This window comes from Pteronotus mesoamericanus, unplaced genomic scaffold, assembly GCF_021234165.1.
Source record: "Pteronotus mesoamericanus isolate MK-2021 breed Mesoamerican mustached bat unplaced genomic scaffold, CSHL_Meso_final scaffold_1066, whole genome shotgun sequence".
Taxonomy (NCBI): domain Eukaryota; kingdom Metazoa; phylum Chordata; class Mammalia; order Chiroptera; family Mormoopidae; genus Pteronotus; species Pteronotus mesoamericanus.
In genome coordinates, this window is record NW_026555299.1 from 4,084,319 (window position 1) to 4,111,200 (window position 26,882).

At 37.5% G+C, this 26,882-nt stretch overlaps 1 protein-coding gene across 2 annotated transcripts; it reads right to left on the reverse strand.

Annotated features, from left to right (window-relative positions):
• Nucleotides 1-940: 940 nt before the first annotated feature.
• On the reverse strand, nt 941-24,307 carry API5 (apoptosis inhibitor 5). 2 transcript variants are annotated; one of them, XM_054587132.1, is made up of 14 exons: nt 24,097-24,307; nt 19,035-19,196; nt 17,839-17,932; nt 17,313-17,378; nt 16,702-16,853; nt 15,382-15,588; nt 14,585-14,689; nt 12,442-12,531; nt 11,286-11,467; nt 9,753-9,846; nt 8,868-8,924; nt 8,376-8,452; nt 7,721-7,857; nt 941-2,990 (listed from the first exon to the last, which is right to left on the reverse strand). In XM_054587132.1, the coding sequence occupies exons 1-14, from the start codon at nt 24,163-24,165 to the stop codon at nt 2,968-2,970; spliced, it is 1,515 nt and encodes a 504-aa protein (XP_054443107.1). In that variant the 5' UTR covers nt 24,166-24,307; the 3' UTR covers nt 941-2,967. The 2 variants fall into 2 exon arrangements, with proteins under 2 accessions (XP_054443107.1, XP_054443106.1); XM_054587131.1 differs by having other exon boundaries at nt 941-2,995.
• Nucleotides 24,308-26,882: the final 2,575 nt, after the last annotated feature.

Here is a 26,882-nt window from a genome sequence, read left to right on the forward strand (position 1 = left end):
TAAATTATATGCTCTACGGAGCATATGGCAGGGTAAGTGGGATCGGGAGTCTGGCAGGATTGAAAGGGGCACTGCAACATGAAATAGGATAACTTGAGGTGATCGCTGAGGATTTGAAGGAGATAGATGGGCAAGCAGACACAAGGAAGAATGGCTAGAGAGAATAGCTACTGCCAAGACTCTAAGCAAGAGTGTGTCTGCCTAGCCAACTGAGTTGCGCAGCATGATGGAGGGGAAGAGTATCAAGTCAGAAATTAAAAGCCATAGCAATATTTTTAATTTATTCTGAAATGAGGACCCATTCAATATATTCAAGAGTGACGTTCTCTTTGTTGCTGTGATTAGAACAGGCTAGAGAGGCAAGTGCGGAAAAATCAGTATTAGGTTATTGTGAAACTCCAAGCAAGAAATGGACACAAATTTGGCAGCCCTCAGCATATAGATGGTGTTAAAGCTACAGGATGTGACCACCATGGGAAATTATCTGATGATGATCAACCAACTTTGGCTTTAGGACACTCCTAACCATTTTTGGTGCTACTTCAGGAAGAGTTTTTAATAAAGGCTGGTAGTCCAGTTAAGTTCCAACTTGCTTTGCATATGTACTTGAGGATGGCAATACTTCATGATTTGGCAAGTATCTGTTTTGCTTCGATTAAAAGAACCAAATCCTTTTATCATTAGCTTCTAAATATAAATCCAAAAGGATGAAAATTTAAAGTACTTTGCAAGACTGAACTCCTTGAGGGCTTGTCCATCTTTGTATTTTCATGGTCTGACACACTGCTTGGCACATGAAAAACAATAAATGTTTAATGAATATCTAAGAACCTGAAGCTATCATAATGATAACACATCAAGACACAAAACAAAATTACAAAAGGAAATTTATTTCAAAAGCATAAGGGAACATTTACTTTTGAACAAGGTGATAAACAGGTGTCTTGCAAAAAAAAAAATCATGAGAAAGTTTTTCATCCAAATTTTTTAAGCAAAAATAACCTAAGTTGTGCACTATTTATTGCCTCAGGAAAGGGAAGGAGAACAATGAGGTGGTAAAGGAGAAACACAGTCAATTCAGTATCAAACTTGAAGTAGAGTCAATTTCTGCTTACCTTTGAGTTTACAAATATTCTTAAAAAAAAAAGAGGAAAAGTTACACTTAATGTTCAAATTTATATAACTGTAATCCCAATATAGTTCCTATGCTTGAAATGGCTTTAGGCTACTGGCTGGTCTGCCTCTGAGGTCCAGACTACCTGGTCACAGTTTTCACATGGCAATTCTGTGTTCCTATATCTGTTCAGATTCCAAGGGGGCTTAGGTTCAGCTCATTGTTTTTTGGAATGTTTAGATTATTGCCACCACTCCATAGTCAAGCTGACCAACTTCTTTTGCTCACTTGTATAATTCTAGTCTTCAAAAAAATATTTTTACCACAAACATGTGCAGTAATTCTAACAAAGGGGTTTTGCTTTTTCCCCAATGTAAAGGTAACAGTAATGAAGACACCTGCATTGGATTAACGAACTATTCCTCAAAAAATATGTCAAACTACTAGAAAATGTCATTCAGGCATTGGATTTGAATACCGAACTTGGGGAAGGAAGATTAACTGTGGAACAAAAATATATGAAACATTCAAATGCAGAGCAAAGGGCCTATACTACTAAAAATGCCCATGACATTAAACACTCCACAAACCCCCCCATCTGTTGTTTTAACCTAAAGATTCTATTGGCTAACTTATACAATAATTTTGATTAATAACCTGAGAAGTTAAAATCTTCAAAGTGGCAAAAGCAAACAGAGAGCATCCCTCATTATTGGTACAGCATGTTATCAAGTCACTTTTCCTGGATTGCCCTGGTTATGAAATCCCCAAATTCTAAACTATTCTATGTCATCCTGTAGAAACCTTTATGTACATCAGATTCAATATTTTGGCTGTATTTCTCCAACAGGGAATCTCCAAACTCATCTTTGAAAAATGCAGCCTGTGTTTATCTTTTTAGTTTTAAATAACAATAATCATGTAAGTGCAACTGACTCAGAATCCCTCACTACTGGGAGGAAAACTTAGATAACAAGTTAATAATGGATTCAGCCTCAAAAGGATAATCACCATGTCAAAGATTACCCGTTCCTAGAATTTTAAAAAATGATTTACGTTGTACAGTCAAGTTTCACAGCATGCATATATATACACACACACACACACATATGCTTATGCATGTATGTATATTACACATACACATTTCTATTCATATAGTAAGATCCCATATTCAAAAGTTTTTATCACAACATATGGAGAAGAGTTAAGTAAGCAGTGCAAAGCAGCTTACTTTCCCCTAAAAATGTAATGTTGTTTGTACATTTTAAGAAAGCTGATAAATATTTTGCTCTTAGGACACTAGGTAGGAATGCTGAACCATTGCCTAGCAGCTTTATTAAAAAATAATGAAAACCAAGTGTTAAGATTGACCATTACTCTTCTCCATATATTGTGGGGAAAAACAAAGGACAGAGGGGAGAAAAAAATCAGTAACCTTTCAAAACTGATGATCTTTATCAGAAATAGACTGAATTTCATTACATTTTAGACTTGAAGAACTCTCAACAAAATTATTAAGATGTTTGAAAGTAAAAGATTCACAATATGAAGTCTGAATAATGATGATACTGCAAAAACAAAATTGCGCACAAAGCATCCAAAAATATCGCTGTGGTTTTTACCTTGGACACAACCATGGTCTATTACAAAAGTAGATCATACATACAAAGGTATAAAGAACATTAAGTTTTTAGCTGAAGGCAGCAGTCCTCTTAAAGGGACATCCCCGGCAATCCAATGAGTAGTAGAATTTAAGTATATTAAGCTCATGACAATGCTGAAGAATGTGATGTTTTATTCAGTAGAGTCTTCCCCGACTACGATTTCCTCGTGCTCCCCAGCCTCGGCCACTTCTACTTCCCCTGAAGGCTCCTCTCTGCTCTACGAAAAAGCGAACAATGGTTTAGGTCTTGCTCAGGACTTTGTGACACAACAAATGTAGCTCAGAGCTCTGAATATAGCAGTAGGCTTTTTAAAAGTAGCATTGGTATTCTGCTACACCACCCACAAATTCAATCTGTACATAAAGCCAGGGCAACATATATGCTGAAGAACATATGGCAAGGTGCAAAATACAGTCCAAGTGGGTACTCAATTATAACTATTTATTGGTTCCTTATGTGGCAGTGATAGTGCCATCAATTCCAAAGATGATAAAACTATTAAAGTTTATATACTTAATAGGAAATTAACAAAAATGCCACTGGTTTTCAAGTGTGTGACAAATGCAAAGTATCTTCAGCTATCAATGACCAATTTTGAAATGCGACAGGCAATTTGTTTTGATCATAATATTTCAAGCACCAAGACTCAGAAAAACGTAGATATAAATGCTGACAGCTTTTCTCACTGTTCTATCAGCTATGTGAGCTTCTCAGAGGTGCTGCTCAAAGATGATGATGGGTATACATACAGTGTTTGGGTCACTGAAAATATCAAGCCACTTGCATGATATGGTAGAGTAAGTCTTTGATTCACTGGCTAGTCTGTTTTCTAGCTCCAGGGAAGTATTCCTCAGGGGAGTCTTTCCAGTACAGAAAACTAATTGAAGTTACCAGCAAGGCTGGATTTTTCATCATACATATATGAATTAAGTCTCAGACTTCTAATTCTGGAGATCAAATCTCTTCATTGAACTTTCAAACTTCCTCATTGCAGAAATCTTATTAGTAGCAATAAATGGTGTTGCCATTTTTGGATCAAGAATGTTGCATATTTGAAAACTTCCTATTAAATCAGTACTGCAATCCATTTTTTGCCATTATGGCCAGAAGTACAGTTACCATATTTGGATGATGTTTTGTTTTCCCTCCAGAAATTCTGAGTTAGAAAACTAACTAGATCTGTCTCCAGCTTAGCCAATATTTATCTGTGCAGTGGAATGGGATCTGGTTCAAAGTCACCACACATATCATGACACATTTTTCTAAGCTGATTGGTATGCAAACCACTTAAATCAAACCGTCATGTTTATTACCCTAGTGAATACATGCAGAACGTCAGATGCGGTCTGAGGGCAAGATGATCCCAGCGATAAATGCAGCGACCACAGTGCGTTCATCTGGCGGGCTGTTCACTCCTGCACTTTTGACTGAGACTTGGCCTCATCTATTGCACATCTGCACATTTTTCCCCACCAATACTCATTATAAAACCTTCGTTTCTCAGTAAATTTCACATCACCCTTAACAAACATCTTCAGAGATATCATTATTATAAGCTATAAGCTAAGTCTCTAGAATTACACCCTTTCAATCAATTTTAATATAAAGAACTGGGTTCCCCTCAATTGTTCAGCTCTATCTATCTTATTTTCTACAGAAAATAAGCTGTAAAGGTATTATTTGATCCTCTGTCTTTTCTATATTGGCTGTTTCTTTTTTATCAATACAGCCATTGTTACAGTATAGGGAATCATCAAATATTCTTTTTGAAGGGCTTCATTTTGAGGACTATTCTGTACTTCCATGAGTTTTTCAGAGATTTGAAGCTTATATTTCTAACTTAAAAAACCACTACTCCAAGTAAAAGTTACTTTTATATTTTAAAAATGTAAAAGGTAAAGGACACAAGCCACAAAATGTAGAATGTTTAGAACTCCTGGTTTACTGGGGAACTTCATTTACAGGAAGGAAAACTGAACACGGGTATGTGTTAGTAAATGATTTGACTGAAAATGCACCAGGAAGCTGAACTCAGTTGTGGGAACTAATATTATGTTCATATTTACTTTTGTAGTAAATATATGGGTTAGTAAAGTAATAAAGTGAAAAGTAGGTAAGGAACAAAGCCTAAATATGCCTGTATGGACTCAAAGAACAATCACAAATTCTGGCTCCTCCATGATGGTAAACATATTCAGGCCCATGACACTGGTAGTTTATTTTCTTTACGACAGACCTGTTCACTGTGATAAGGTGGTAATATTAACACTACCTGATTCCCTACTAACACAAAAAGAATAAATTTCCCAACCCCTCAGTATACACTTTATTTAAAAAACAAACAAACAAACAAAAAAATGTGAGCTTGGCTGACATAGAAAAGTAGAATTATGATGATTTTGCCAAATGTGGGTCACAAAATCTATTCTTAAAGAGAACACAAAACATTTTCCTCCCTCCAGCATTTGAGCCAACATTTACATCTCAATGGGGAAAAAAAAAAGAAACATGCTTCTCCTCTATTCCTGACATACTGTCAATTCTCTAAGGCAGGCATAAAAAAGGTGGAAAAATGTTCAAGTAGAAAGGCCCACCAATTCTCATCTGTAGTATTGCGAGAATACCTGTAAGTAGGTAACATTCTAATCCAAATATAAAAACAAGCAAAAAACTGACATGCATTTTTCTAATGAATCAGAATTTGCAATTTGATTTATGACAAGCACCCCAATTACAAGTTGATGCCTATAAAAATATTAAAATACTGTAATACCAGATGCAAAAGACAACAGGCATGATTACAGAACTGGAGTTGTAAGTAACTCCTGGATTTTTGTCTTGGTAAAACTGTTCTTTTTCGTCCTTGCCAGAGTGACCCAGTTGGGTGTTATCCTCCAAACTGAAATGTTGTGGGGTTTGATTCCCAGTCAGGGCACATCCTGGGTTGCGGGGTTCAGTCCCCAGTTGAGGTGTGTGCAACTGATTAATGTTTCTCTCCCTCTCCTACTCCCTTTCCCACTCTCTGGAATCAATAAAAGAAAACAAAACTGCTTTTTCCACATTAATAGTTAAAAAAAATCACATACAACCTAAGGCTTTGCCTTTTCCACATCTCTTTCCATATGCATTATATCACCTGATTCTATCAGGCAAAGGGCAAAATCCGCATGGAAACTCAAGAGTAACTGACTTGCCCAAGTGAAGGAATACAAATCTCTACTGATTACTATAGCTCTTGATTACTTTCATTAAAGCAAATGAAGATAGTATCTGAGATAACACTTGATTGTAAGACACCACATTAAATCTCGCAAGCGATAGAGGACAATATTTGGTACAATGAAGTAACACAGAATCCTTTCCATTTACAAAATGCTTTCACAAAATTATTTGAAATTTATTTCCCTCTTATTTGTTACACATATTTTTCAGGTAAGAAAAGAGGCTGAGATGCACATTTACATACTATGTAAGTAAGACCTCAGTGATCTTTCCCAGACTAAAACTGCCTCAAAGAAAAAAGGCAAAAAGCAAAAATAGTATTCAGTGTTTGTTCTGTGGTGAGCCATTATAGAGGCAGCGTGCAATGAGCAGGGACAGTAGCTCTACCAAGCTTCTTCCCCAAGAACTACACATTCAGCATCTCTGTATCAGGCTGCCATAGCTTTGAACCGTGTCTGTGAGCACGTGTGCTTTATCTCTATTTTGTGCATGCCTGAGGAAGATGTGTCCTAAAGTATCAAGTTTGTAAAGGTGTTATGCTTAGTATAAAACTGGATGCAATTCAGTGTTTTTTGATCGTGGTGAATGAAATAAAGATATTGTGTGCATGGAACCTGCCTTTGTCCACCATCTGTGCTACTTTACAGAGTGACAATCTTGAAAGCTGCCAGCTACTATTGGTTCTGCTAGTAACAAAGTGATGTTTTAGTTGGCATCTAGTAATGGAAAGTATATTACTTGAGTGGGTTGATGAACATGCACAGTATGGTGTGTATTTATCATATCATTCTTACTTTTACTATTATTGTAGTGTTACTCATATTTTATGTTTTATATGTCATTTGGTAGGTTTCTTTTAGGTCTGGGAATGCTCAAATTTTTTTCCACATAAATTAATAATGGCTTTACTTCACTCCATTTCAGCTTACGAAAGGATTCATTGGAACACTCTACTTTTGAATAGTGGGGGAATCCTGTACTGCAGAATTAATCCTGATTGGTGATCAAGGCCAATTGCAAGCATTCTTGATTGCTAGTGTTATTAAACTTTGTCTTTAACAAGATCTGCTGAGGTAGTGATACTGTCATCCATTCTTCTATGACAGGATCTATAAGTCAATGAGAAACAAACTTCACCTCTGTTTCAAAAACTCTAGGAGAGAATGGACTAGTGGGGAGCTCTTCTGGCACTAACAGATAAAGCTGACAACAGGAGTGTGCTCTGGGCAGCGGGGAGACCACACTCAAAGACCACAGCTTCCTTGCTGGATGATGCTTTAACATCTGACTCCATTTATATGACCTCTCCTTTTGGGAGGACAAGCAATAGGCTCACAAGGTCTAGGAAGGATCATTAATACCTCATATTCCAGAAGTGATAGCTCTGCCCCTGAGGGACAGTGCACAGAACATCCTACCTTGAAGCTAGAACAGGGAAAACCAGTAATGTATGGTTCATGCCAACTTCCTTTTCTTTCTGTTGGCTTCTCTGAATATAAGAGGCATATTTTTCTTTTTTTAGGTGCTTAGTACTGTATGCTCAGTTCAATGAGCCCACAAAAGTCAGTCAAAAAATAATAGAATCAATTGTTTCCCAAGCTAACTCAGAAAGATCACACAGAAGAGCTATGATACTATATAAAATTGATAATTAAAATAAAATACAACACAATTTCTGTCTAATCTCTCATACTGCTTATACCCAAACGGAAACGCTCACCATAATTAAAGTTGCCCAGATTGCTGCTATATTTCCCACTAGGAGGATTATAAATCTGCCTGGCATCCCTTTTTGGTCCTGCTGGAGATTTCTTGGGTGGTGAACCAGAAGTTGTATCTTCAGTGGCTCTTTTTTGCCTATAACAGGGAAAAGAACAGCAATTAAAAAAATTATACCAGAGGCCACCACTACACTTGTATTTTAGCATTATCAGTTATGAAAGAAATCCTAAAGAAGACAGTCACATTAGAATAAAGGAAGTAACACTGTGATGTCATCAAATTAACTGTGCCTTAATTACGCAGATATTATCAGAGAGCATTTACAAGACTTTAAAATAATCTAGAATTTGTAGCTTCAAAGACTATATGCAAGTAGCCCATTTGTAAAACTTGTCAGAAAGTCTAGTTATGCCATAGGAGTATAAACAAGGCTGAAAATTCCAGGGTTGTATTCCACTAGTTTATTTTATAAGTAATGGAATTAGATTTAATATTTTAAGTCATGCTTCAAATAGTCATATTTTCACATTTTATTAAGAATCATTTAATAATGTACCATTTTATACAGTATGTTAACATCTGAATTCAGATTTTCATTATTTATAAATCATAAATATTAGAATACTTAAATCACTTTTAAATATATTTCTTACCCAATTTCAACCTTCTGTACAGGTTTCCAGGATAATGTTACTGTGCTCTTATAAGAAGGAGGAATGTGGAAGAGGTCCTGAAGAGACAAAGTTAGACAAAATTTCTATGTATATGATGGTGTGGGGAGTGGAGGTGAGGGTAACAGACAGAAAGACATATTAAGGATTAATTTTAGGAAAGAAAGCCTTAATTTATTTTGCTCTTGCTCGTGACTAAGGACCTAAAAAAGACCGCAAGAGAATAGTAAACAAGGACAATTTTGTTAAAACCTCCACCTATTACTTATTGATGTCATTTAGCGCACAACACTTAAGAAACTAAGTTTTTTCTAAATGTGATTTCTAGTTCCAGGATAAAATGTCACTATTTATCAACTTTAACAAACAAAATCAGCAAGTAAGTATTTCTTTTGCACATTTTTAAGTAGTTTAAAACTTGAACACTGCTTGTTTAGCTAACTGGGAGGACTAGGTAAGAAAGGAAGACATTACCTTGATTAAAACATTGATGTTATTTGTTATTTTCAATGCAACAACTTTAATCTTGTTCTGCAAAAGGAAGACAAAAATAAATTAAAATGCCATTAATTTTTACCATGCATATTCCATTACCATATAGGAACAGAGTAATTACACTTCTCTTTCAGAATCATTATCTTTTTCCTTTTTCTTTTCTTTTTTCTTTTTTTTTTTTTTAACTCTAAGCCAGTGTAGAGGTGGCAAAGCAAGCAAATAATCTTGCTGTTCTCTTGACAGGTTAGAACATTAAAGTGTTAGTTACACTTTACCTGAAAAAAAAACCTGAAAAAAAAATGAGTAAGGGACAGGTTTTATGTACATAGGGGTTGTTTGAAAAATAATCAATTTAAGTTACAGTAAGACATGATGAAAACATAAAATATTTCACTAGGATTGGGATGAAGAGTGATCAAAATGGATGAGATCAGGGAACCAAATATCACAACACAAACACACATATAATTTGGTATAGAATTGGCATTTAACCTTTTTCCCTAATGTAAATTAATATTTGGGTTTCAAAAAGGTAAAATTAAAAATATGACAACCACCAATCAAATATTTAAACAACATATGCTGCTAATGAAAGCCTCCTGAAATACGGGTATGTATCTAAGTTTGGTAACAAACATTGTTCATAAACACTAGACACATTCAAGATTTCAGTATGGACAAAAATAAAACTTAGCAACTAAGTATGTAGACAATCTTCTAACATCATATATCTCAACATACACTTGTATCATCAATGCAAATAAAGCTGAATGTTACATTCCAATGTATGAGTTCAGTCTGAATTTATAATAAACGGTGGCTATTATAAAAATTTCCTTATGAGATGTGACCCAGTATTCCTACCTCGTCTGTTTTTAAGGCCTCGCCTGTTTTACCCTGGAGAGCCAAGCGAAGTTGTCTGATATAAACCTGCAGGCCCCGTGCAAAATACTGCAGCCTAAAGGAACAAGCATTTGTTAATTAGTAAATGATCACTTCAACTTTGTTTTTCTATTTCAACTTTAACAAGTCAATTTCTATGTGTTATTCTGCTAACATGTGACAGTGTTTGAGCTGTCTGTACCTCAAGGTCCAGTTAAAAATAAACAATATTAGAGATTTGAGGATTATAAACATATAAATCTCAAAGAGTCCTGAGTAATCTCTTTTTCAAGTTTGTTCCCACTTAATATGTGAACGGAGTCAGTACTTTAACTCCATCCTACTGACTACTAGGCATTCTGCTTAACAACCTGGTCCCATTTATTTTATTTTTTCATTTTTAGAGTCCTTCCTTTCCCCTCTTCGTTTCCCTCGCTCCTTCCCTCTCTTTTCTTCTTTCTTAAAATAAAAACAGTCCCACATTTATTGTCATCAGGGAATAACACAAGGGTAATCAAAACAATATGAGTAAATGTTTAAGAACTATACTCCCAACAAAGGACACCTTAAAAACACAAGCTATATTGCCTTCTCAACAATTTCTCACTTCATTAGTCATTTCTAGTTAGATACATTGGAGCAGAGTATCTTTTTAGCATTATCCAATCGTTATTTTCTTGACTTTGTTTTAGAATGACTTTCTTCTGCATCATCTGAGGTTCATATACTCATCAAAGCCAGTGATAGAGCCTTCTATCTGCATATTCACTTGCTCATAAAGCCACACTTGAATCTGAGATATATTCTGCAAATATCTGAAGATGAGGTTGATAGGTTGCACCACCACCTTCTGCACTTTTTGGCTCTGGCCATCGTGTGCCATGGTGGAAGCTGACAAAAGACCACACTAACCCGCTATAGTGATTTCTTAAGTTGCCTGCTACTGATCAAATGTTCCACCAATTATTGAACCTCTGCCTTACCAAAGAGTAGAGAACAGTAACAGATGATACAGTGGCCAAATATTTCAAAATTTAAGATAGGAAGTTGTTAATGAACTGATTCAATACAAAGTGTCTTCATGTAAACAACTTAGAGGATTTCTCCAGTAACAGCAGCAACTATGGTTTCCTGAGCACCCGCTATATCCCAAGCATTGCACGCAGTTTCCCATTCATTGTCTCACTTAAATCTCACAACTCTGAGGTGGGCACTATTATCATTTTATAGCAGACAAAAAATTGGGGTTTTAGAGAGGTTAGGGAACCTGCCCAAATCATAAAGCAAATGGAGAGAGTCAGAGTCCATTTTTGAAAAAGTCCATTCTCCCCCATGGATGTGTTATATCACAGGTGTCATATGTGTGCATATATTTGTTTTTTGACTTTTCTATTTTGTTCTACTAGGGTAAGGCAGGGTTGGAAGACAGCTCTTGTGAAAATGAAAATAAAGCCCAGGGAGCATCAGATAGCAATCATCTCTGCCAAGGACTGGACAACTTTTATCATACATCACCTAATTTTAAAATCTTTGAGCTTTTCTGCATTCAGCTTGGCTGTTAAGAAATCTGGAAGTTTTCTCCCCAATTGGTGGAAGCTGTATAACAAACACTCCACATAACTGAACTGCAGCTTAGGTTCTTCATTGCCAGCATTCTCCCCATTTTCTGCTTCTTCTGGAGGGAGAGGCATGTACTCCTAAGGGATGAAAATAGAGATATTTTCAATCTGCTCTTATTAATTACAAACATATACTCAACTATAATTGTAGGGCCTGATTTTTAAGGCATGAAAAAGCTACCAAGGTCAGAAATGTAGGTAAGATTGCTCTTTTAGAGCTATTGGATCAATGATCTAGGCTATCAATTCTCTGTATTAACCTATGTTATAGCTGCTACTACTATTAAGAATGTTAATGAAAGTGGCTAATATTTATTAGGCACTCAATGTAGATGGAATACTAAAAGCTTAGGTATCTTTTCTATGGTGAGAATGTTAATAAGCTAAAGAGTCAGTATAGGTTTGACCTCAAAAGCTGATGCTCTTAACCCACTGTTAACTCCAAAAATCTTTGTTGAATATTAGTCCATATTCTTTGAGTATTGACTCTTTTCATTCAAAGTACTACCAAAGGCATTCAATATCAGTATTGTAACACTAGTAGGTATTACAGGTCTGGAAGAGCAAAAGATACTGGATGACTCAATTCATACAATGGGCCTAATGCTTATCACTGTGTCATAACCGCTCAGATCCAACAAGAAAATCATTTGGTGACTCTGATGATGATTTTATCAAATGGCCTATTTTCTTCACAATTATGACTTAAATGACCTTATTTCCTGGTTGCTAAAGCTATCTGGCCATTGGCAGCAACCTGAATGGTGAACTGCAGTGAATGTAAAAAATATTTTGATAAAGGAATAGCAGAAAAATCTACTATATAAATCCTATATTACACTTTAGGCAAAGCGTCAAGAACAGGAGAAATGCCAAAGATTAACAATTTTTTTTACAGTAGACAATATGTGGCCTGAGTTGCTAACAGTATTTGCAAGAATTATTGTCCAACACTATAACCTCAAAATCTTGTTCACCATAATCTAGACACTCCTACTACACTATTAGATTTTGGGGCAATGTTTTCCATAGGGAAAGAAAAAAGTTCTTACCAATAACTTATCAAACAGTTTTCTTAAATTTGTTTCTAATTTTTCCATGTCACCACAAAATGAACTCATCTCTGCCAAGAGTTTCAATACCTAAAACACACAATTCACTGTTATTAGTATCATTTTCTTGAATAAATAGGGCCAATAAAATAAGAATGATTCTAGATAACTACTTAAGGCTGCCTGTATTTGTCCTAGCTGGTGTGGCGCAGTGGGCTGGGCACTGGCCTGTGAACTGGAAGGCTGGTTTGATTCCCAGTCAGGGCTCGTGCCAGGGCTGCAGGCCAGGTCCCCAGTTGGGGGCGTGTAAACAGTCAATATTTCTCCCCCTTTCTTCCCCTTCCCTTTCTCTAAAATAAATACATAAATAAATAAATAAAAATCTTCTTAAAAAACCCCAAAGAATGCTCATTTTTTAACTGCACTTTTATGGAATCAGAATGTTGAAACTGGAAGAAGAGATGCAGCCCTATATTTTACTGTTGAGGAAACTGAAGGTCAAAGAGATTATGTGATATATGTCAGTTACAGGGCAAGACCATAAAACCCAGCTCTCATGACTTTCAATATATTTGTGAGAAGTAGTAAAGAATATATGAGGTCTGTCTGGAAAAAGTCCAGCCATTGTTTATATAATGAGATGTAACCTGGCAGCCAAGAAGGGTGGACTGGAATGCGCATACAGGAGCAATGACTTTACTGTACTAGTCAGTGGGGGCGGCAGACGCTGTTGAGCGAGCATGGGCACTGTGTGGCCGTCGCATTAAAAAATGACTTAGCAAGTACAGCAATGAACCTGCACCCAATTTTACGTTAAGCGTGACCATTCCTCCACAGAAACTATTCTGATGATTCCTAAGCCCGCAGCTATGGCCAACTGATGACTGTCAGCTTCATCACCACAATGTGCCTGCTCATGCATCACGTCTCGTGCAGAGCTTTTTTTGGAGAAACATCCAATCACCCAGGTGACTCGACTCCTCTACAGCCCAGATTTGGCACCCTGTGAATTCTGGCTTTTCCCAAAACTAAAATCAACTTTGAAAGGAAAGAGATTTCAGACCATTGATGCGATTCAGGAAAATACGATGGGGCAGCTGATGGCAATTGGGGGAACAGTGTGAGGCCCCAAGGTGCCTACTCTGGTGTCAATGATACCTACTGAGGTGTCACTGTCCTATGCACGATGTTTCTTATATCTTGTATCTTCCTCAGTGAATGTCTCTATTTTTCATATTACATGGCTGGATATATTCTGGACAGACTTCATACCCAATACCTTCTGCTACCGGTTAATAATAAGGTGCTAAATAAATGCAAAAGTGATAAATATATTAACTAACTTGATAATTTGTACTATGAAGAGACTAAGGAAGAACTCTTAACAGCAAAGAATTGTTTACTAACATTTAGAGTAGGCCCCATTTGCTATAAAATTTAGTCTCTGGATACCAACTAAAAGTATTGGTAATTGCCACTATTCTTGAGGTTCATCTTTGTGTTATCCAATCCAGTCTGATAAGCCAAACCCCAAACATTTTAAACAAACGACAGTGTAGGTAGAGTGAGACTCTTCTCTAACCCAAAGGCCTATGAGGAAAATACATTTTCATATTTCAGTTCGATTCAACCATCATCATTAAGTGCCTTTTAGAATCAGGCTCTGCACTAGATTCTGGGAATACAGAGATGAATCTGGTTAACTGTGGGGAGATAAATAAATGTAAAGTATTACACATGCTGTGAAAAAATGTATTATGAACATTACAGTTGAGATACAAAGGAGAGCGGGAAAGTAGTCAATTCTATTGGAGAAGGCATAAAGGATATTTTGTGTTAATCCAGCTTAAGTCTGGCTCTTTCAGTTGTGAAGAGAGATCGGAACTGTCATTAATTAAATACCTTATTTAAAAGTATTAGGGCTACAAAGGTAGAGACTATAATGAAAACTATAAGCTGTGCATTTATTGCCGCAACTTTTAATTGAATCCGTAAAGCATTCCTATATCACTAATCCTGGGATAGATTACTATCTAGCCATCACCGGACCTTTACTGTCTTAGAAATCAGATCTAAATTAGTGGTTTACATTTTTATTAAAATATGAGAATGGCTTTTCAGTATGAAACAAATTTTCTCTTACCTCCAGCTGTATATCAAGACCCTCTACTGGGGTGGTCAAGGAACTGAGATTAGGGAGAACATGCTCACAGAAATAAGTCACAAATCTTGTGGAATGCACATTTTTCTGTAAAAATCCAAAAAACACTGAGTTGTCAAAAAAAAAAAAAAAAAGGGGGGGGGGGAGACACATTCTTTCAAATGTCATTCTACAAATGCTGAGCACCACAGCATGTGGTACTGTGGCCACAATTATAATACAGTATATACCCTACAGGAACCCAGAAATGACCTCAGAAATTCTTAGTTTGTCTGGATCATTGGAACATCTATACATCTTTGTTCCAGTCTCAGGTCAAATTTTGGAGAAAATTTTAGTGCTGAATTTCAGTATATTTTTTTCACGAAGGATAGATCATTTAAACAGTGTTTCCCAAACTATGGTATACACATCCCAGAACACTCATGGCGAGGGACAGCACAAAGCCAGAGATAAAGAGCATATTTACCTAGAACAATCCATTAGAAAATTTAAGAAAAAATGTTAAATTACTATAGCAAGTAGTTTAGAAACTCGTCCAAACTATAAAGTGTGATGCAAAATTCTCGAGACTTAAAAAAGTCTCTTAGCAAGATTTGAAAGAAACTTCTTGCTGCCTTTGCCTCTCACCAACCCCACTCATGCCCCATAAACTAAATATCAATTCTACTGTTACTACTTTTATGCAAAGGTTTGAGGAGAATGTTCAAGTGAACATCTATAGAAATGTAAGCTAACAGAGTAACCGAAATACCAGCTATGTAAAACAAAGAGCTCACAGAGAAGAGGGGTACTGCCTGCCGAGTGCACTGCAAGAGCCTGTCCACACAGTCGGGATCTGACGGGTTGAAGGTTTGTTCCAGGTCAGCCTGTTCCGCCACCAACTCGACAAGCTGCTGTCTTCCGCTCACTGTCTGTAAGCTCTTTAACCCAGACAGTATCTTCATGAACAGGACAAATTCTTCACCAGTCACATCTTCTAGGACCTGGAAAGAGATAATTCAAAGTAAGTATCTTTATCACTTGAATGGGAAAGAAAGATCAATTGTAAAATTGTAAAAAAATTTATTTCAGTTACTAAAGTCAGTTTGCTCTTAATGTTTCTGAAATAGTGATGAAAGTATAACTTCTAGCTTCAGTTGATTTAACTTCAGAATAGATCATTACTCTCAATATGGGGCACAATACTGTCTCCAAGGGGGCGCAATTTGGTTCTTGGCAAATTTTAGTTTTTTATGTATAAAGCACAGACACACACAGACATAGTACATAGAAAGATACACAGTATATCTGTGGCATTAAAATTTCATGGAAGGATGGGTAAAGAAAAAAATGTCTGAAAAGGCCCTTCTGGGGGTGAGAGCAAAATAAAGATCAGGAAATTCTGTAGTAAGTCTGGTGTAGTTTCCTATATTTAAAAACAGCCTCATTCACACTAATATGGTAATTGTATATGAAAAAGGAGACCATGCAAGTTTTATTCCAAGTGCCCCATATCAGCGGGCCTAAGCCTTTCTGCTCAGTGATCAAAGGAACAAGCAATCATGACATATTCCCCCAGACTACTAGTTGGGACACAGGTAAGATATGCTTACATTCCCAGCTGGACAACTGTTCCTTTCTTTCTCACTCAAGAACTCTTATATCACTAAACAAGTAAAGAGTGCAATCAGGGAAATTTTGAAATTTTCCTCAACTTATGAAAAAGTGAATTATTCCCAAACTTTGGCACTTTATAAGTGAAAGTTAACTGTGACTGACACACCTTGAGAATCTCAGCATCTGTAGCTATGCTAAGATCTGGGGGCACACTCTCAAAGAGCTTATATTGTCATGGGGTAAGAGGAAAAAAAATAGGTCATTTCGATGTGATTTCATTTTTATTTGGAAATGATCTAGAATTCTGAGAGATTATCCTAGGATGGAAGACAAGGGTATGTTACAAGAAACCAAAGTGCAAAATACAATATAAGAAAAGCTTGATGTTCTATGACAGTTCTAATTGGATATGTCATTTTATAAACATTGATGAATACTGCTAATTTCAAGTATGTAATTTTGCTTTAGGCAAGTTCTATTAAATGATGACCAAAGCTTACCTTTTTGGACTCAGTGAGTATAAGTTCCTCTACTTCCTTTGTTAAGACTTCATCTGGTAAAGTCTTAAGTTTTGTAGAAAGGAATTTAATTGCTCGTTCTCTAACAATGTCTTCTCCTTGAAGGATTTGGCTGAATAAGCCACCTAAGGTCCCTATAAAACAGAACAGTTATGTGTAGCAAGTCAATTCTATATGATAATGAAGTTTTTAAATTTAACTTGGTTTATAGTATTCTGAAGTGAATTAATAAACATCCTAAATATTATTGATACTAGTTGAATTAGTCTGAAATTTTTACAGCTCGAACTGTAAGAGTGATCTATCATTACCACTAGTAAAAATACCTCAGGTATTTTGGAAGAATTTTTTTAGAGGCAGAGGGACTTTTATCAACAAATTTCTAACGGAAAAGCTTGATCTGTTTTAGCAATTATTTCTGTTGGGTTTTTGAGTCACAAACCTCTTGAGCCTAAATAGTTTTTTAGAAAGAACACAGTATTTTTATGAAATAGATCTCTGGGTGAATTCCAGACTTTATCTTTTATGAATAATGCCAAGTTCACCAAATTTTTAAGACATCAGACACAATTCAGAACAAGAAGTGGCCTTACCTTTTGCATCCATCTTAAATATACTTAACAGGGCATTGTTCACTAAGTTAAATTCTGCAGAGTCATCTAGATAGAGAAAATGTGGAACAAGGTATAAAGTAAATGAAGAATATCATCTGCTTCATTTTCAAACTTAAGATTCATGTAGATTTCACAGATTACAATGAGACACGTAACTAGGTATTCTCAAGTACTAAGAAAATATATCTTCCTTAAAAAGGTAGAGAACCTGATGTAGCATACCTGGAAAAGTTTTATATTAAGATGGTACAATTATGAAACTATAGGAAATTGGGGGTGGGGGAATCATAATGCATCAAAATTCTCCCAAAGAATCCAGTAATTTTGCCTTTATAAATGGATAAACCAAAACTAAAAACGACACTAGGAATTAGAGAATCACAAGTCATTAAGTTTCAATCTACTAAATACAAAAAAGAATTTTATTTTTAAAAAGCTAAAAACAAAGTCATTATTTCAGAAAGAAGTTATACTTATATAAAAGGGTAATGTTAAAATTCTTTACCTGTTTGCAAAAGTTGGGTTAGAATATCTGCCACTCGGGGAAGATTTTCTCCAGTGGCAAATTGAGGAAGCTCTTTAATTGCTTGCCGTCGAATCTGCATGTAATTTCAAACAAAAATTTGAACAAGTACTATCATCAATAAGACCTACCCAATCTTTAAAGAAAACTAAAACCACAGGAAAACCATAATTAGGGGCATATGAGTCACAAAAATATACATGAGATTTCTAGCAGTTTTGGAAATAATTTGCTTCAATTTAACATTCAAGCTTCACAAAATTAACTAAAATAAAATGTGGTGCTAAGGGACATTTAATACAATTATCTAACTGGAGTAGACAGATTTGAGATTATAAACCATGGTTTATAAACTGGGTATATACAACTATTGGGTTTTTACAACTTTTAGGCATATAATATAGTATTCCTTAAGAAAGCCTATAATGGCAATGTCATATCTAGTAACTACTTTATAATTTTTTGTATTGATTACTTAGTACACATTTGTGACTATATTGTTTACTTAACTCCAAATATGTGATCTTGGCTGATTTAGTTTAACATAAAAATGTACAGGAGTTCTACGTAGCAAATTCTGAATGAAATGTTGATAATTTCTAATTTCATTTGAAAAGTCATGAATTAATAGTTGAAAATTCTCAGGAACTTTTATCAACAGCCAGAAGGCTAATTCTTCTTATTCTATTAATCACATACAATTATTACATAAACCAATTATTTTTCTGTTATGCAAAATATTTAAGACTGTTGAAACTATGTGTAACACTACTAGTGTTTAAATATTTTTTAAACTATATTTTAAATATCTAAGACAAGCATAAATTGATCGAAAACTAACATTAGTTAAATTCCGTATGCACAGTGTACAAGAATTTATGAAAAAGACGTGAGCCACAACATGTTTTTAACAGTGGACAACAAATAAAAAAAAAATCAAAGTATTTTGTAATTCTATGCATTTTTCACAGTTGAAAGGTGGTGAAAGAGCAAATATATTTCCTCCAATGTAGATTAAGCCTTGGTATGACACTGTGCCAGGCCACACTGCAGTGTTTTATTTGGCACTGATATGCCTGGTACTTCAATTTCATTAGTTAAACAAAGAAAACCAAATGTCTGGAAATTGCTAGAGAAACACCTGAAAGCTTGTTGAAAACTGTCAATCATAAACTTACCGATACATCTTCATCCTCACAGAGGTCTAACTGTGCATTGATAGCAGAATCAGCCAGTTCTGGAAAATGCTTAAAGAATTTTGGAATAAACTGAGCTGCTAATCTTTTTTCCTTGGTACCACCTTTCACACCATCCAAGATCACTTGATAGGCATCTTTATGCTGAAGGAATGAGGCAGAAAAGAAACACAATTTTGAATGATGAAAAGCTAAACAAACTTGCTTGAATCTAAATTAGCAAAATTTTACAAAGGCTAATAAGCTAAGAAATAGGGCTTTGTTTTGGAGTGCTACTGCTTAAGTTGGACACCTACCTTCCTACCATCTGGTCCCCTGCCCCCTACCAATGAGTTCTTTGTGAGTTGGGGAAGAGAAAAGGATGACTCTCATTTTTAAAAAAATCCTCACCAGAGGATATGTTTATTGATTTTAAAAAGAGAGAAAGAATGAGAAGGATTGATGCGAGGGAGAAACATCAACTGGTTGCCTCTCGTACATGCCCAGACTGGGGATCGAACCCGTAAGTAACTGAGCCACGTGGCCAGGGGGGATGACTCAAATTTTAAGTGGAATAAGCAAATAGGCTTGTCGATGTACCACTACTTCTCCATTCTAGAGATCAGTGATCCTAGCCTTGTGACTGTATCAAGCTTTAAAAATTGTAATGAGTATCATGGAATTCACAAACAATTGTGTTATATTTACTTAAATGTATTCATCTGTTTCCAATTAGCACCTTAAAGCAGGTGAAGAGAATACATTCCTGAAATTAAGCAATACCAGGAGGAAGGTTAGTTAGGACGCTTTTCTTTGCCTCATATTTTAGAATATGAAAACAGTAACTGATTCTATATAGCCAGCCAACTTTGGATTAAGACAGATTTTAATGTCACGTATTTAAATTTTTATTAGAATAACACATTCAAATCTCATTTGTTGCCTTTAAAAATATCAGAAGTGGTTTCCCTCGCATACCCATAATGTGGTGAGCCAACTGTCAATACTTCCCAAACCCAATCCCCCTATACACCTCCAAACCAGTCCTTTCATTGAACGACAATGATCAATCTGGCAAACAACAGTAATCAATATCGAGACTATAGCTACACCTCCTGTTTGGAATATGGATAAAACTTTTGATTATTAGAAAACCCTAACCTTAAACATGATAATAATGGTACCAAAATGTACAGAGCATATTGTTTACTCTGTATAAAGCAATGCACTAAGTGCTTTAGTCATGTGAGTTTACTTCAGGCCATCAAGAGGGGAATGACTCATAAACATCCACTGGATTAATTACAGAAATACCAAAAGTTTAGTTAAATAAAGCAGGATGCAAAATTACTGAGGTACAGTAAGATCTCAATTAAGCACATTCTTTTTTTAATAATCAGAAATAAAGTGTTCTATGTATCAAAAGGTTAGGTCAGAAACTGCCAACCTACCTAAAAAAGATTCTAAAAATTAGTTGTAAAACACATTAATTTCATTAAAAAACCCCCCCCAAAGAATGGTATTTTATGATCTCTAAGTCAGTAAAGTTATACTCTTTTACCCTGAAAAGCCAGTGTATTCCTGTGTAAGAGAACATAGCAAGCATAGGAGTTTGGGCATTATATTGATCTAATCTTAGCTCAGCCTAACAGCCCAGTCTCTTAACAGGTGCTTGGTATGTTTTTTTTTCATCTTAAAAAATTCTGACTACATAAATTAAGTATCTACATTTTAACATTAAGTAAATTCATAAAAATTTGAAACACAGTTTCAAATAGTGGAGGGCCACAGCCTGCTCTGTTATGGCTGGTCAGGAGCCTTGGGCAGAGCACAGTGAAAAGCGGGGTTAGGGAGCTAAAGGAAGCTACAGCAGGGCTAGGAGACCTGAAGGAGCGGCAGAGGCAGAGTCGGGGAAAGGGGAGCTGAGTAAGCAGGTGGGACACAGGAGCTGCAAGGGGGAAGGTGACAGAGGGACTGGAAGGTTTTGAGGTATTAAATAATGTTTCATTTAGAATTTATAACACCGGTTTGCTTATTAGAAAATACATGTTCAGTGTCTAAATATATGTTGTATGTGTTGTATAAAGGTCTCTTCTTCATTCATAAAATAATCCTTATAAGCAGGTTTTGTGTGTGTGTATATATATATATATATATATATACACACACACAAACTATATATATATAGTGTGAATATATAGTTGACCCCTGAACAACATCGGTGTATATCGGTGTTAGGGATGCCAACCAATTGTGGATGTAGTACAGATATTTACTGGGGGAAAAAAACTCACGTACAAGTGGACCATCACAGTTCACACCCGTGTTGTTCAAGGGTCAACTGTAAAAGGATTTAACCCTTAACTCCAAGAGTTTATAATTTAGTGAGGGAAGAAAAGTCCTCACATGAAATCAAATACAAACCTGAAGTTCTATAAATGAATACACAGTACGAGGAGGCTCAAAAAAGAGCGTTATCTGATCAGCTTGAGAAAAATTAGCTGACAACAACCTCAGAGGACTTGCATTTAGTATTGATAGTAGTGGAAAGGGCACGCCCCTTGGTGGCAGCACGGTGAGCAAATGCAGTTGCTTAACTCTTTGACAAAGGGTGAAAACCAAAATAAGAGTTAGAAAGAAGCTCTGGACTAAGAAATTCAGATATGGACTCAGAAGTATCCAGACAGGTTACCTACCAGGAAACTTAAGTCTTGACCATTAGTGTTGTATGTTAACATGAAAAGAACACTTTGCTACACAAAAAATGAAAATACTTTTTTCCCTCCTAAAAAAACTGAAGTGTCCCTTCCATTAAGTTGGCTCTTGCTTTTGTTATTAAAATTCACAAGCAGTACCCTGAAACCCACTATCATTTTTTGATGAGCAGTTTTATTAGAGATTTGTTTGTAAAAGGGAACAAATACTACGCAAGAGGGAATCTGTAAGCATTATGCATTAGTCCAGCTTTAGCTCCCCTAGAATTCACTGTCTGAGGCCAAGGCTATCACTACACTTTGCATGCAGAGGTCTTTTTTCTCCTAAGTGGTTGCTTGACAGCTGTCATTACAGTATCATGAAGGTACTGATCTCCCATCACCTACAGGGAACTGTCCTAAAATTTTATCACCCACCCCAGTGTCTGCTAAATGACAGGCACTCAAAAAAAGGGCACTGAATACATAAAATTGGGGGCCCTCATTAAAGTCTGCAGGAAAGGGTGTGTTTCTGTTTCTCAGAAACTAATGGCTCCTAATATGCTTCCCAAATTAAAAGCGCATTTTTGCTTTGAGAAAGACATTTTTGACCCCTTGCGGGAGACGTCTCAATTTAATCTGGTATTTATAATTAAAGATGACAGAGGGGAATGCAAGCAATTCTCAATTATTCATAGAATAGATAAATCCTAGTTTGGCTTCCATTTGCCCTGTCATACACTGTAAGTAGGTGGCTTGTCAACATTTTTCTACTCCAGCAAAACATGAGGGTGGTGACATGGGACAGCACTATGTGTACTGGTTTCAAAGTTTCCCTAGAAGATTCCTGATACTCCCCTTTGGGGAGCATCAGCTACAGACCGACTGAGAATCACTGGTCTGACTTCTACCCCTTCTTTGTGTTGATGTAAAACAAAGTCAACTTTAGGTGCAACAATTTAGTATAATCTTTCCCAACTCAGTTCACAATGAGTATCTTCACTACTGCTTGTTTTTGGGAACAACAAAATCAAATTATGATTGATGACAGATTTTCCAACTTGGTCTTAATGGGTAGACAAGTTCTCCTTCACAATCAAACACGCACCTTATATACAACAGACTCAGTATATTTCTCATTGGTGATGTCAAAATTTCCTCCTGAAACGGAAGTTATGTAGGGAAGGAAGACCGTGATACTTGCAACTGTATATTTACAATTCTAGATTAGGCTAAAATAAGGTTCAGGCGCCAACATTTCTCCCCCTTCCTGCTCAGAAAGTTTCTACCTAAATGACACATGTCCAGAAAAAGGAACGCGAGGGGGCAGTACCACAGCTTCGCTCGTGTTATTAGACTCTAGGATCTTCCACTTCCTACTCCGTGTGATGGGCATGCAGAAGGATCACATGAAGCTTTAAGCACTGAAAATATCTATGGCATGGGATTTCTAACAAAAAAGACCAAGACTACCCCCCGGGAGAGCCAGGTTCTTTTTCCCAACAAAGCACACGCACACCCAGTCATCAACTCAAGTTCAATGTACTCCAGGGCATGAAAACTCACAAAGAAGCCATGGCTCGTACGGACAACACTGCTGAGACAGAGCTGCAGCCAGACAACTCCATTTAAAGCGGCACTCTCACTCCCCTACCACTGCCACCACACGGCCGTTGTACTTTTCACACTTTTCATTAAACAACAACAACACAACAACTGCAACAAGCTATCTTTCTTATTTATTTACCGCTAGTCTTCCTCACTAAAAACACAAACCGGTGGAGTGCCAGTCTTTCTGTCTTGTACCTCCAGCGCCCGGCACCGAGTCCGGGTGAGTGGTAGGCACCCAAACCTTGTCCTGAAGAAAGGAAATCGTGGGCTCTTAGTAAAGACTGGACGAGAGGCCCCTATTCTTCGCCCCGCCCCCCCCAACTTGTCTCCTAAAGCACTCTTCATAAGTTAATAGCAGACTTTCACCCTAAGGCTATTTTTTGACTTCTTGAGAACTCAGTCTAATTTTCTGAGCGACTGAGCTGCATCGGAAAGGAAAAAGACTTCAGGGAAATTCACAAAGCAAGGCTCGGGGAGAGAATGAACGGGAGGCTGAAGAGGCTGAGTTAGAAAACGCCACGGGGAGAAAAGGCTGTCCAAGGGAGGCGGAGGCGCCTGGGAGCCGGGGACCGCGCTCGCCCCGGGAGCGCTGGAGTCTACGCTCCTAGAGAAGAGCCCACCCGGACGAAGCAGCCGGCGCGCCTAGGAGCTCGCGGGAGAGCGAAGAGCAGTGTCCCCCGCCCGGCCCGGCCAGGCCCGGCCCGGGAAGCGCTTCCGAAAGGCCGCAGAGAGCCGGGCCCTGCAGGCCGCTCGGGACTGACCTGGCCCACTTGCTCCGTGGCATCGGCTAGGATGCCATAGTTGCGGTAAAGCTCCTCCACGGTGGGCATGGTGAGCGACAAGCCGAGAGCTCGCTCCTGCTGTCGTCGCCGTCGTCGTCCTCGCCGGCGCCACCGCCACCCCTTAAGTTCCCCAAGCCCGCGAGCCGCACTATCAAGCCCCTAGATGCCGCCAGCTCCGCCGCCAGTCACCGCGCACAGGGAGGCCCCGCCCCCAACGTGTACGTAAAGACGCGCGCGTCGGGAGCGGCCTTTGGAGACAACCAATGCACAGTTTGCCGTTTTACTGCCCTCTAACGCTGGGAGGTGCAAAAGGCGGCAAGCACGAAGCTGTTATGAAGGGTTGTGCCTGTCTGGGGGCTTTTGGTTTCGAGTAGAGCACCAGAGGAACATGACTGCATTTCTGCTCTTCAAAGATCTCACGTTGGCCAGAAAAGTGATATGAAAGGGAGAAAAATAGAATGAGGGGAGGAAATTCAAGCTCTATGGGAAGTCATAAACTCTATTTCCTCCTGCCTCAGGAAAGATAGCACAGATCTCTAGCAATAGGGGGCAGTTGGTCCAGTTTTTATTTATTTATTGTTTTAAAGAAAAAAATGCAAATGTCTTTTAAAAATAAAAACTATGCCCACAAATTTAAGGAAGTCTCTGGATAAAGTTTAGCCTGCTGGAAAAGTTTGTTTATCTTTTTTTTCTGTTTTGTTCCCCTCTTTTTTAAAATTAATTTTTTTTATTGTTCGAGTGCAATTGTCTCCATTTTCCCGCCACCACTTTCCCCTGCCCCACCCACCCCCACCTTCCACTCTCATTCCTTCCCCACTTTGGCTTTGTCCATGGGTCCTTTTTACATGTGCCTTGACTTGACCTTCCCCTTCTCTTTCCCATTACTCCAGTCCCTCCTCCCCTCTGGTTACTGTCAGTTTGTTTTTTCTTTCAGTGTTGCTGGTTATATTTTTCTTGCTTGTTTGTTTTGTTGATTAGGTTCAACTTATAGGTGAGATCATATGGTATTTGTCTTTTACTGCCTGGCTTATTTCGCTTAGCGTAATGCTCTCCAGTTCCATCCATGCTGTCGCAAAGGGTAGGAGATCCTTCTTTCTGCTGCATAGTGTTCCAGTGTGTAAATGTACCGTAGTTTTCTGATTCACTCATTTATTGATGGGCACTTAGGTGGCTTCTAGTACTTGGCTATTGTAAATTGTGCTGCTATGAACTTTGGGGTGCATAGGTTTTGAATTGGTGTTTTGGGATTCTTAGGGTATAATCCCAGCAGGGGAATTGCTGGGTTAAAAGGAAGTTCCATTTTTAGCTTTTTGAGGAAATTCCAAACTGTTTTCCACAGTGGCTGCACCAGTCTGCATTCCCACCAACAGCATACTAGGGTTCCCTTTTCTCCACAACTTCGCCCGCACTTATTTTTTGTTGATCTGTTTATGATGGCCATCCTGACAGGTGTGAAGTGGTATCTCATTGTGGTTTTGATCTGCATTTCTCTGATGGCTAGTGATGCCGAGCCTCCTTTCAAATGTCTCTGGGCCCTCTGTATCTCCTCCTTGGAAAAGTGTCTGCCCAGGTCCTTTGCCCATTTTTGGATTGGATCATTTATCTTCTTAGAGTGGAGGCGTGTGAGTTCTTTATATGTTTTGGAGATCAAACCTCTATCTGATGTATCATTAGTAAATAGGTTTTCCAATACGGTTGGCTCCCTTTTCATTTTGCTGATGTTTTCTTTAGCTGTGGAGAAGCTTCTTATTTTGATGAAGTCCCACTTGTTTATTCTTTCCTTTATGTTCCTTGCTCTAGGGGATATATCAGTGAAAATATTGCTGCATGGAATATGTGGAGTTTCCTGCTTATGTTCTCCAAAAGTTTGTTAATCTTTGCTTGCTGCCTGAGTAAGGTTAGGGCCATATGATTGTATCTAATTCCAAGGGAATAATAAATAAAGGAAGCCATATGCAGTTATTGGTAAGAATCTCTAAAATATAAGTTTCAGAATAAACAAGTGGGACCTCATCAAAATAAGAAGCTTCTCCACAGCTAAAGAAAACATCAGCAAAATGAAAAGGGAGCCAACCGTATTGGAAAACCTATTTGCTAATGATACATCAGATAGAGGTTTGATCTCCAAAACATATAAAGAACTCACACGCCTCCACTCTAAGAAGATAAATGATCCAATCCAAAAATGGGCAAAGGACCTGGGCAGACACTTTTCCAAGGAGGAGATACAGAGGGCCCAGAGACATTTGAAAGGAGGCTCGGCATCACTAGCCATCAGAGAAATGCAGATCAAAACCACAATGAGATACCACATAACACCTGTCAAAATGGCCATCATAAACAGATCAACAAACAACAGGTGCTGGCGAGGCTGTTGGTGGGAATGCAGACTGGTGCAGACATTGTGGAAAGCAGTGTGGAATTTCCTCAAAAAGCTAAAAATGGAACTGCCTTTTGATCCAGTCATTCCCCTGCTGGGACTATTCAAAAGAACCTATGCACCCCACAGTTCATAGCAGCACAATTTACAATAGCTAAATTTTGGAAGCAACCTAAATGCCCATCACTAGATGATTGGATCAAAAAATTATGGTACATTTACATAGTGGACTACTACGCAGCAAAAAGAAAAAAAAGAACTACTACACTTTGCGACAGCATGTCTGGAACTGGAGAGCATTATGCTGAGTGAAATGAGCCAGGGGGTGAAAGAAAAATACCATATAATCTCACCTATAAGCGGAACCTAACCAACATAACAAAGA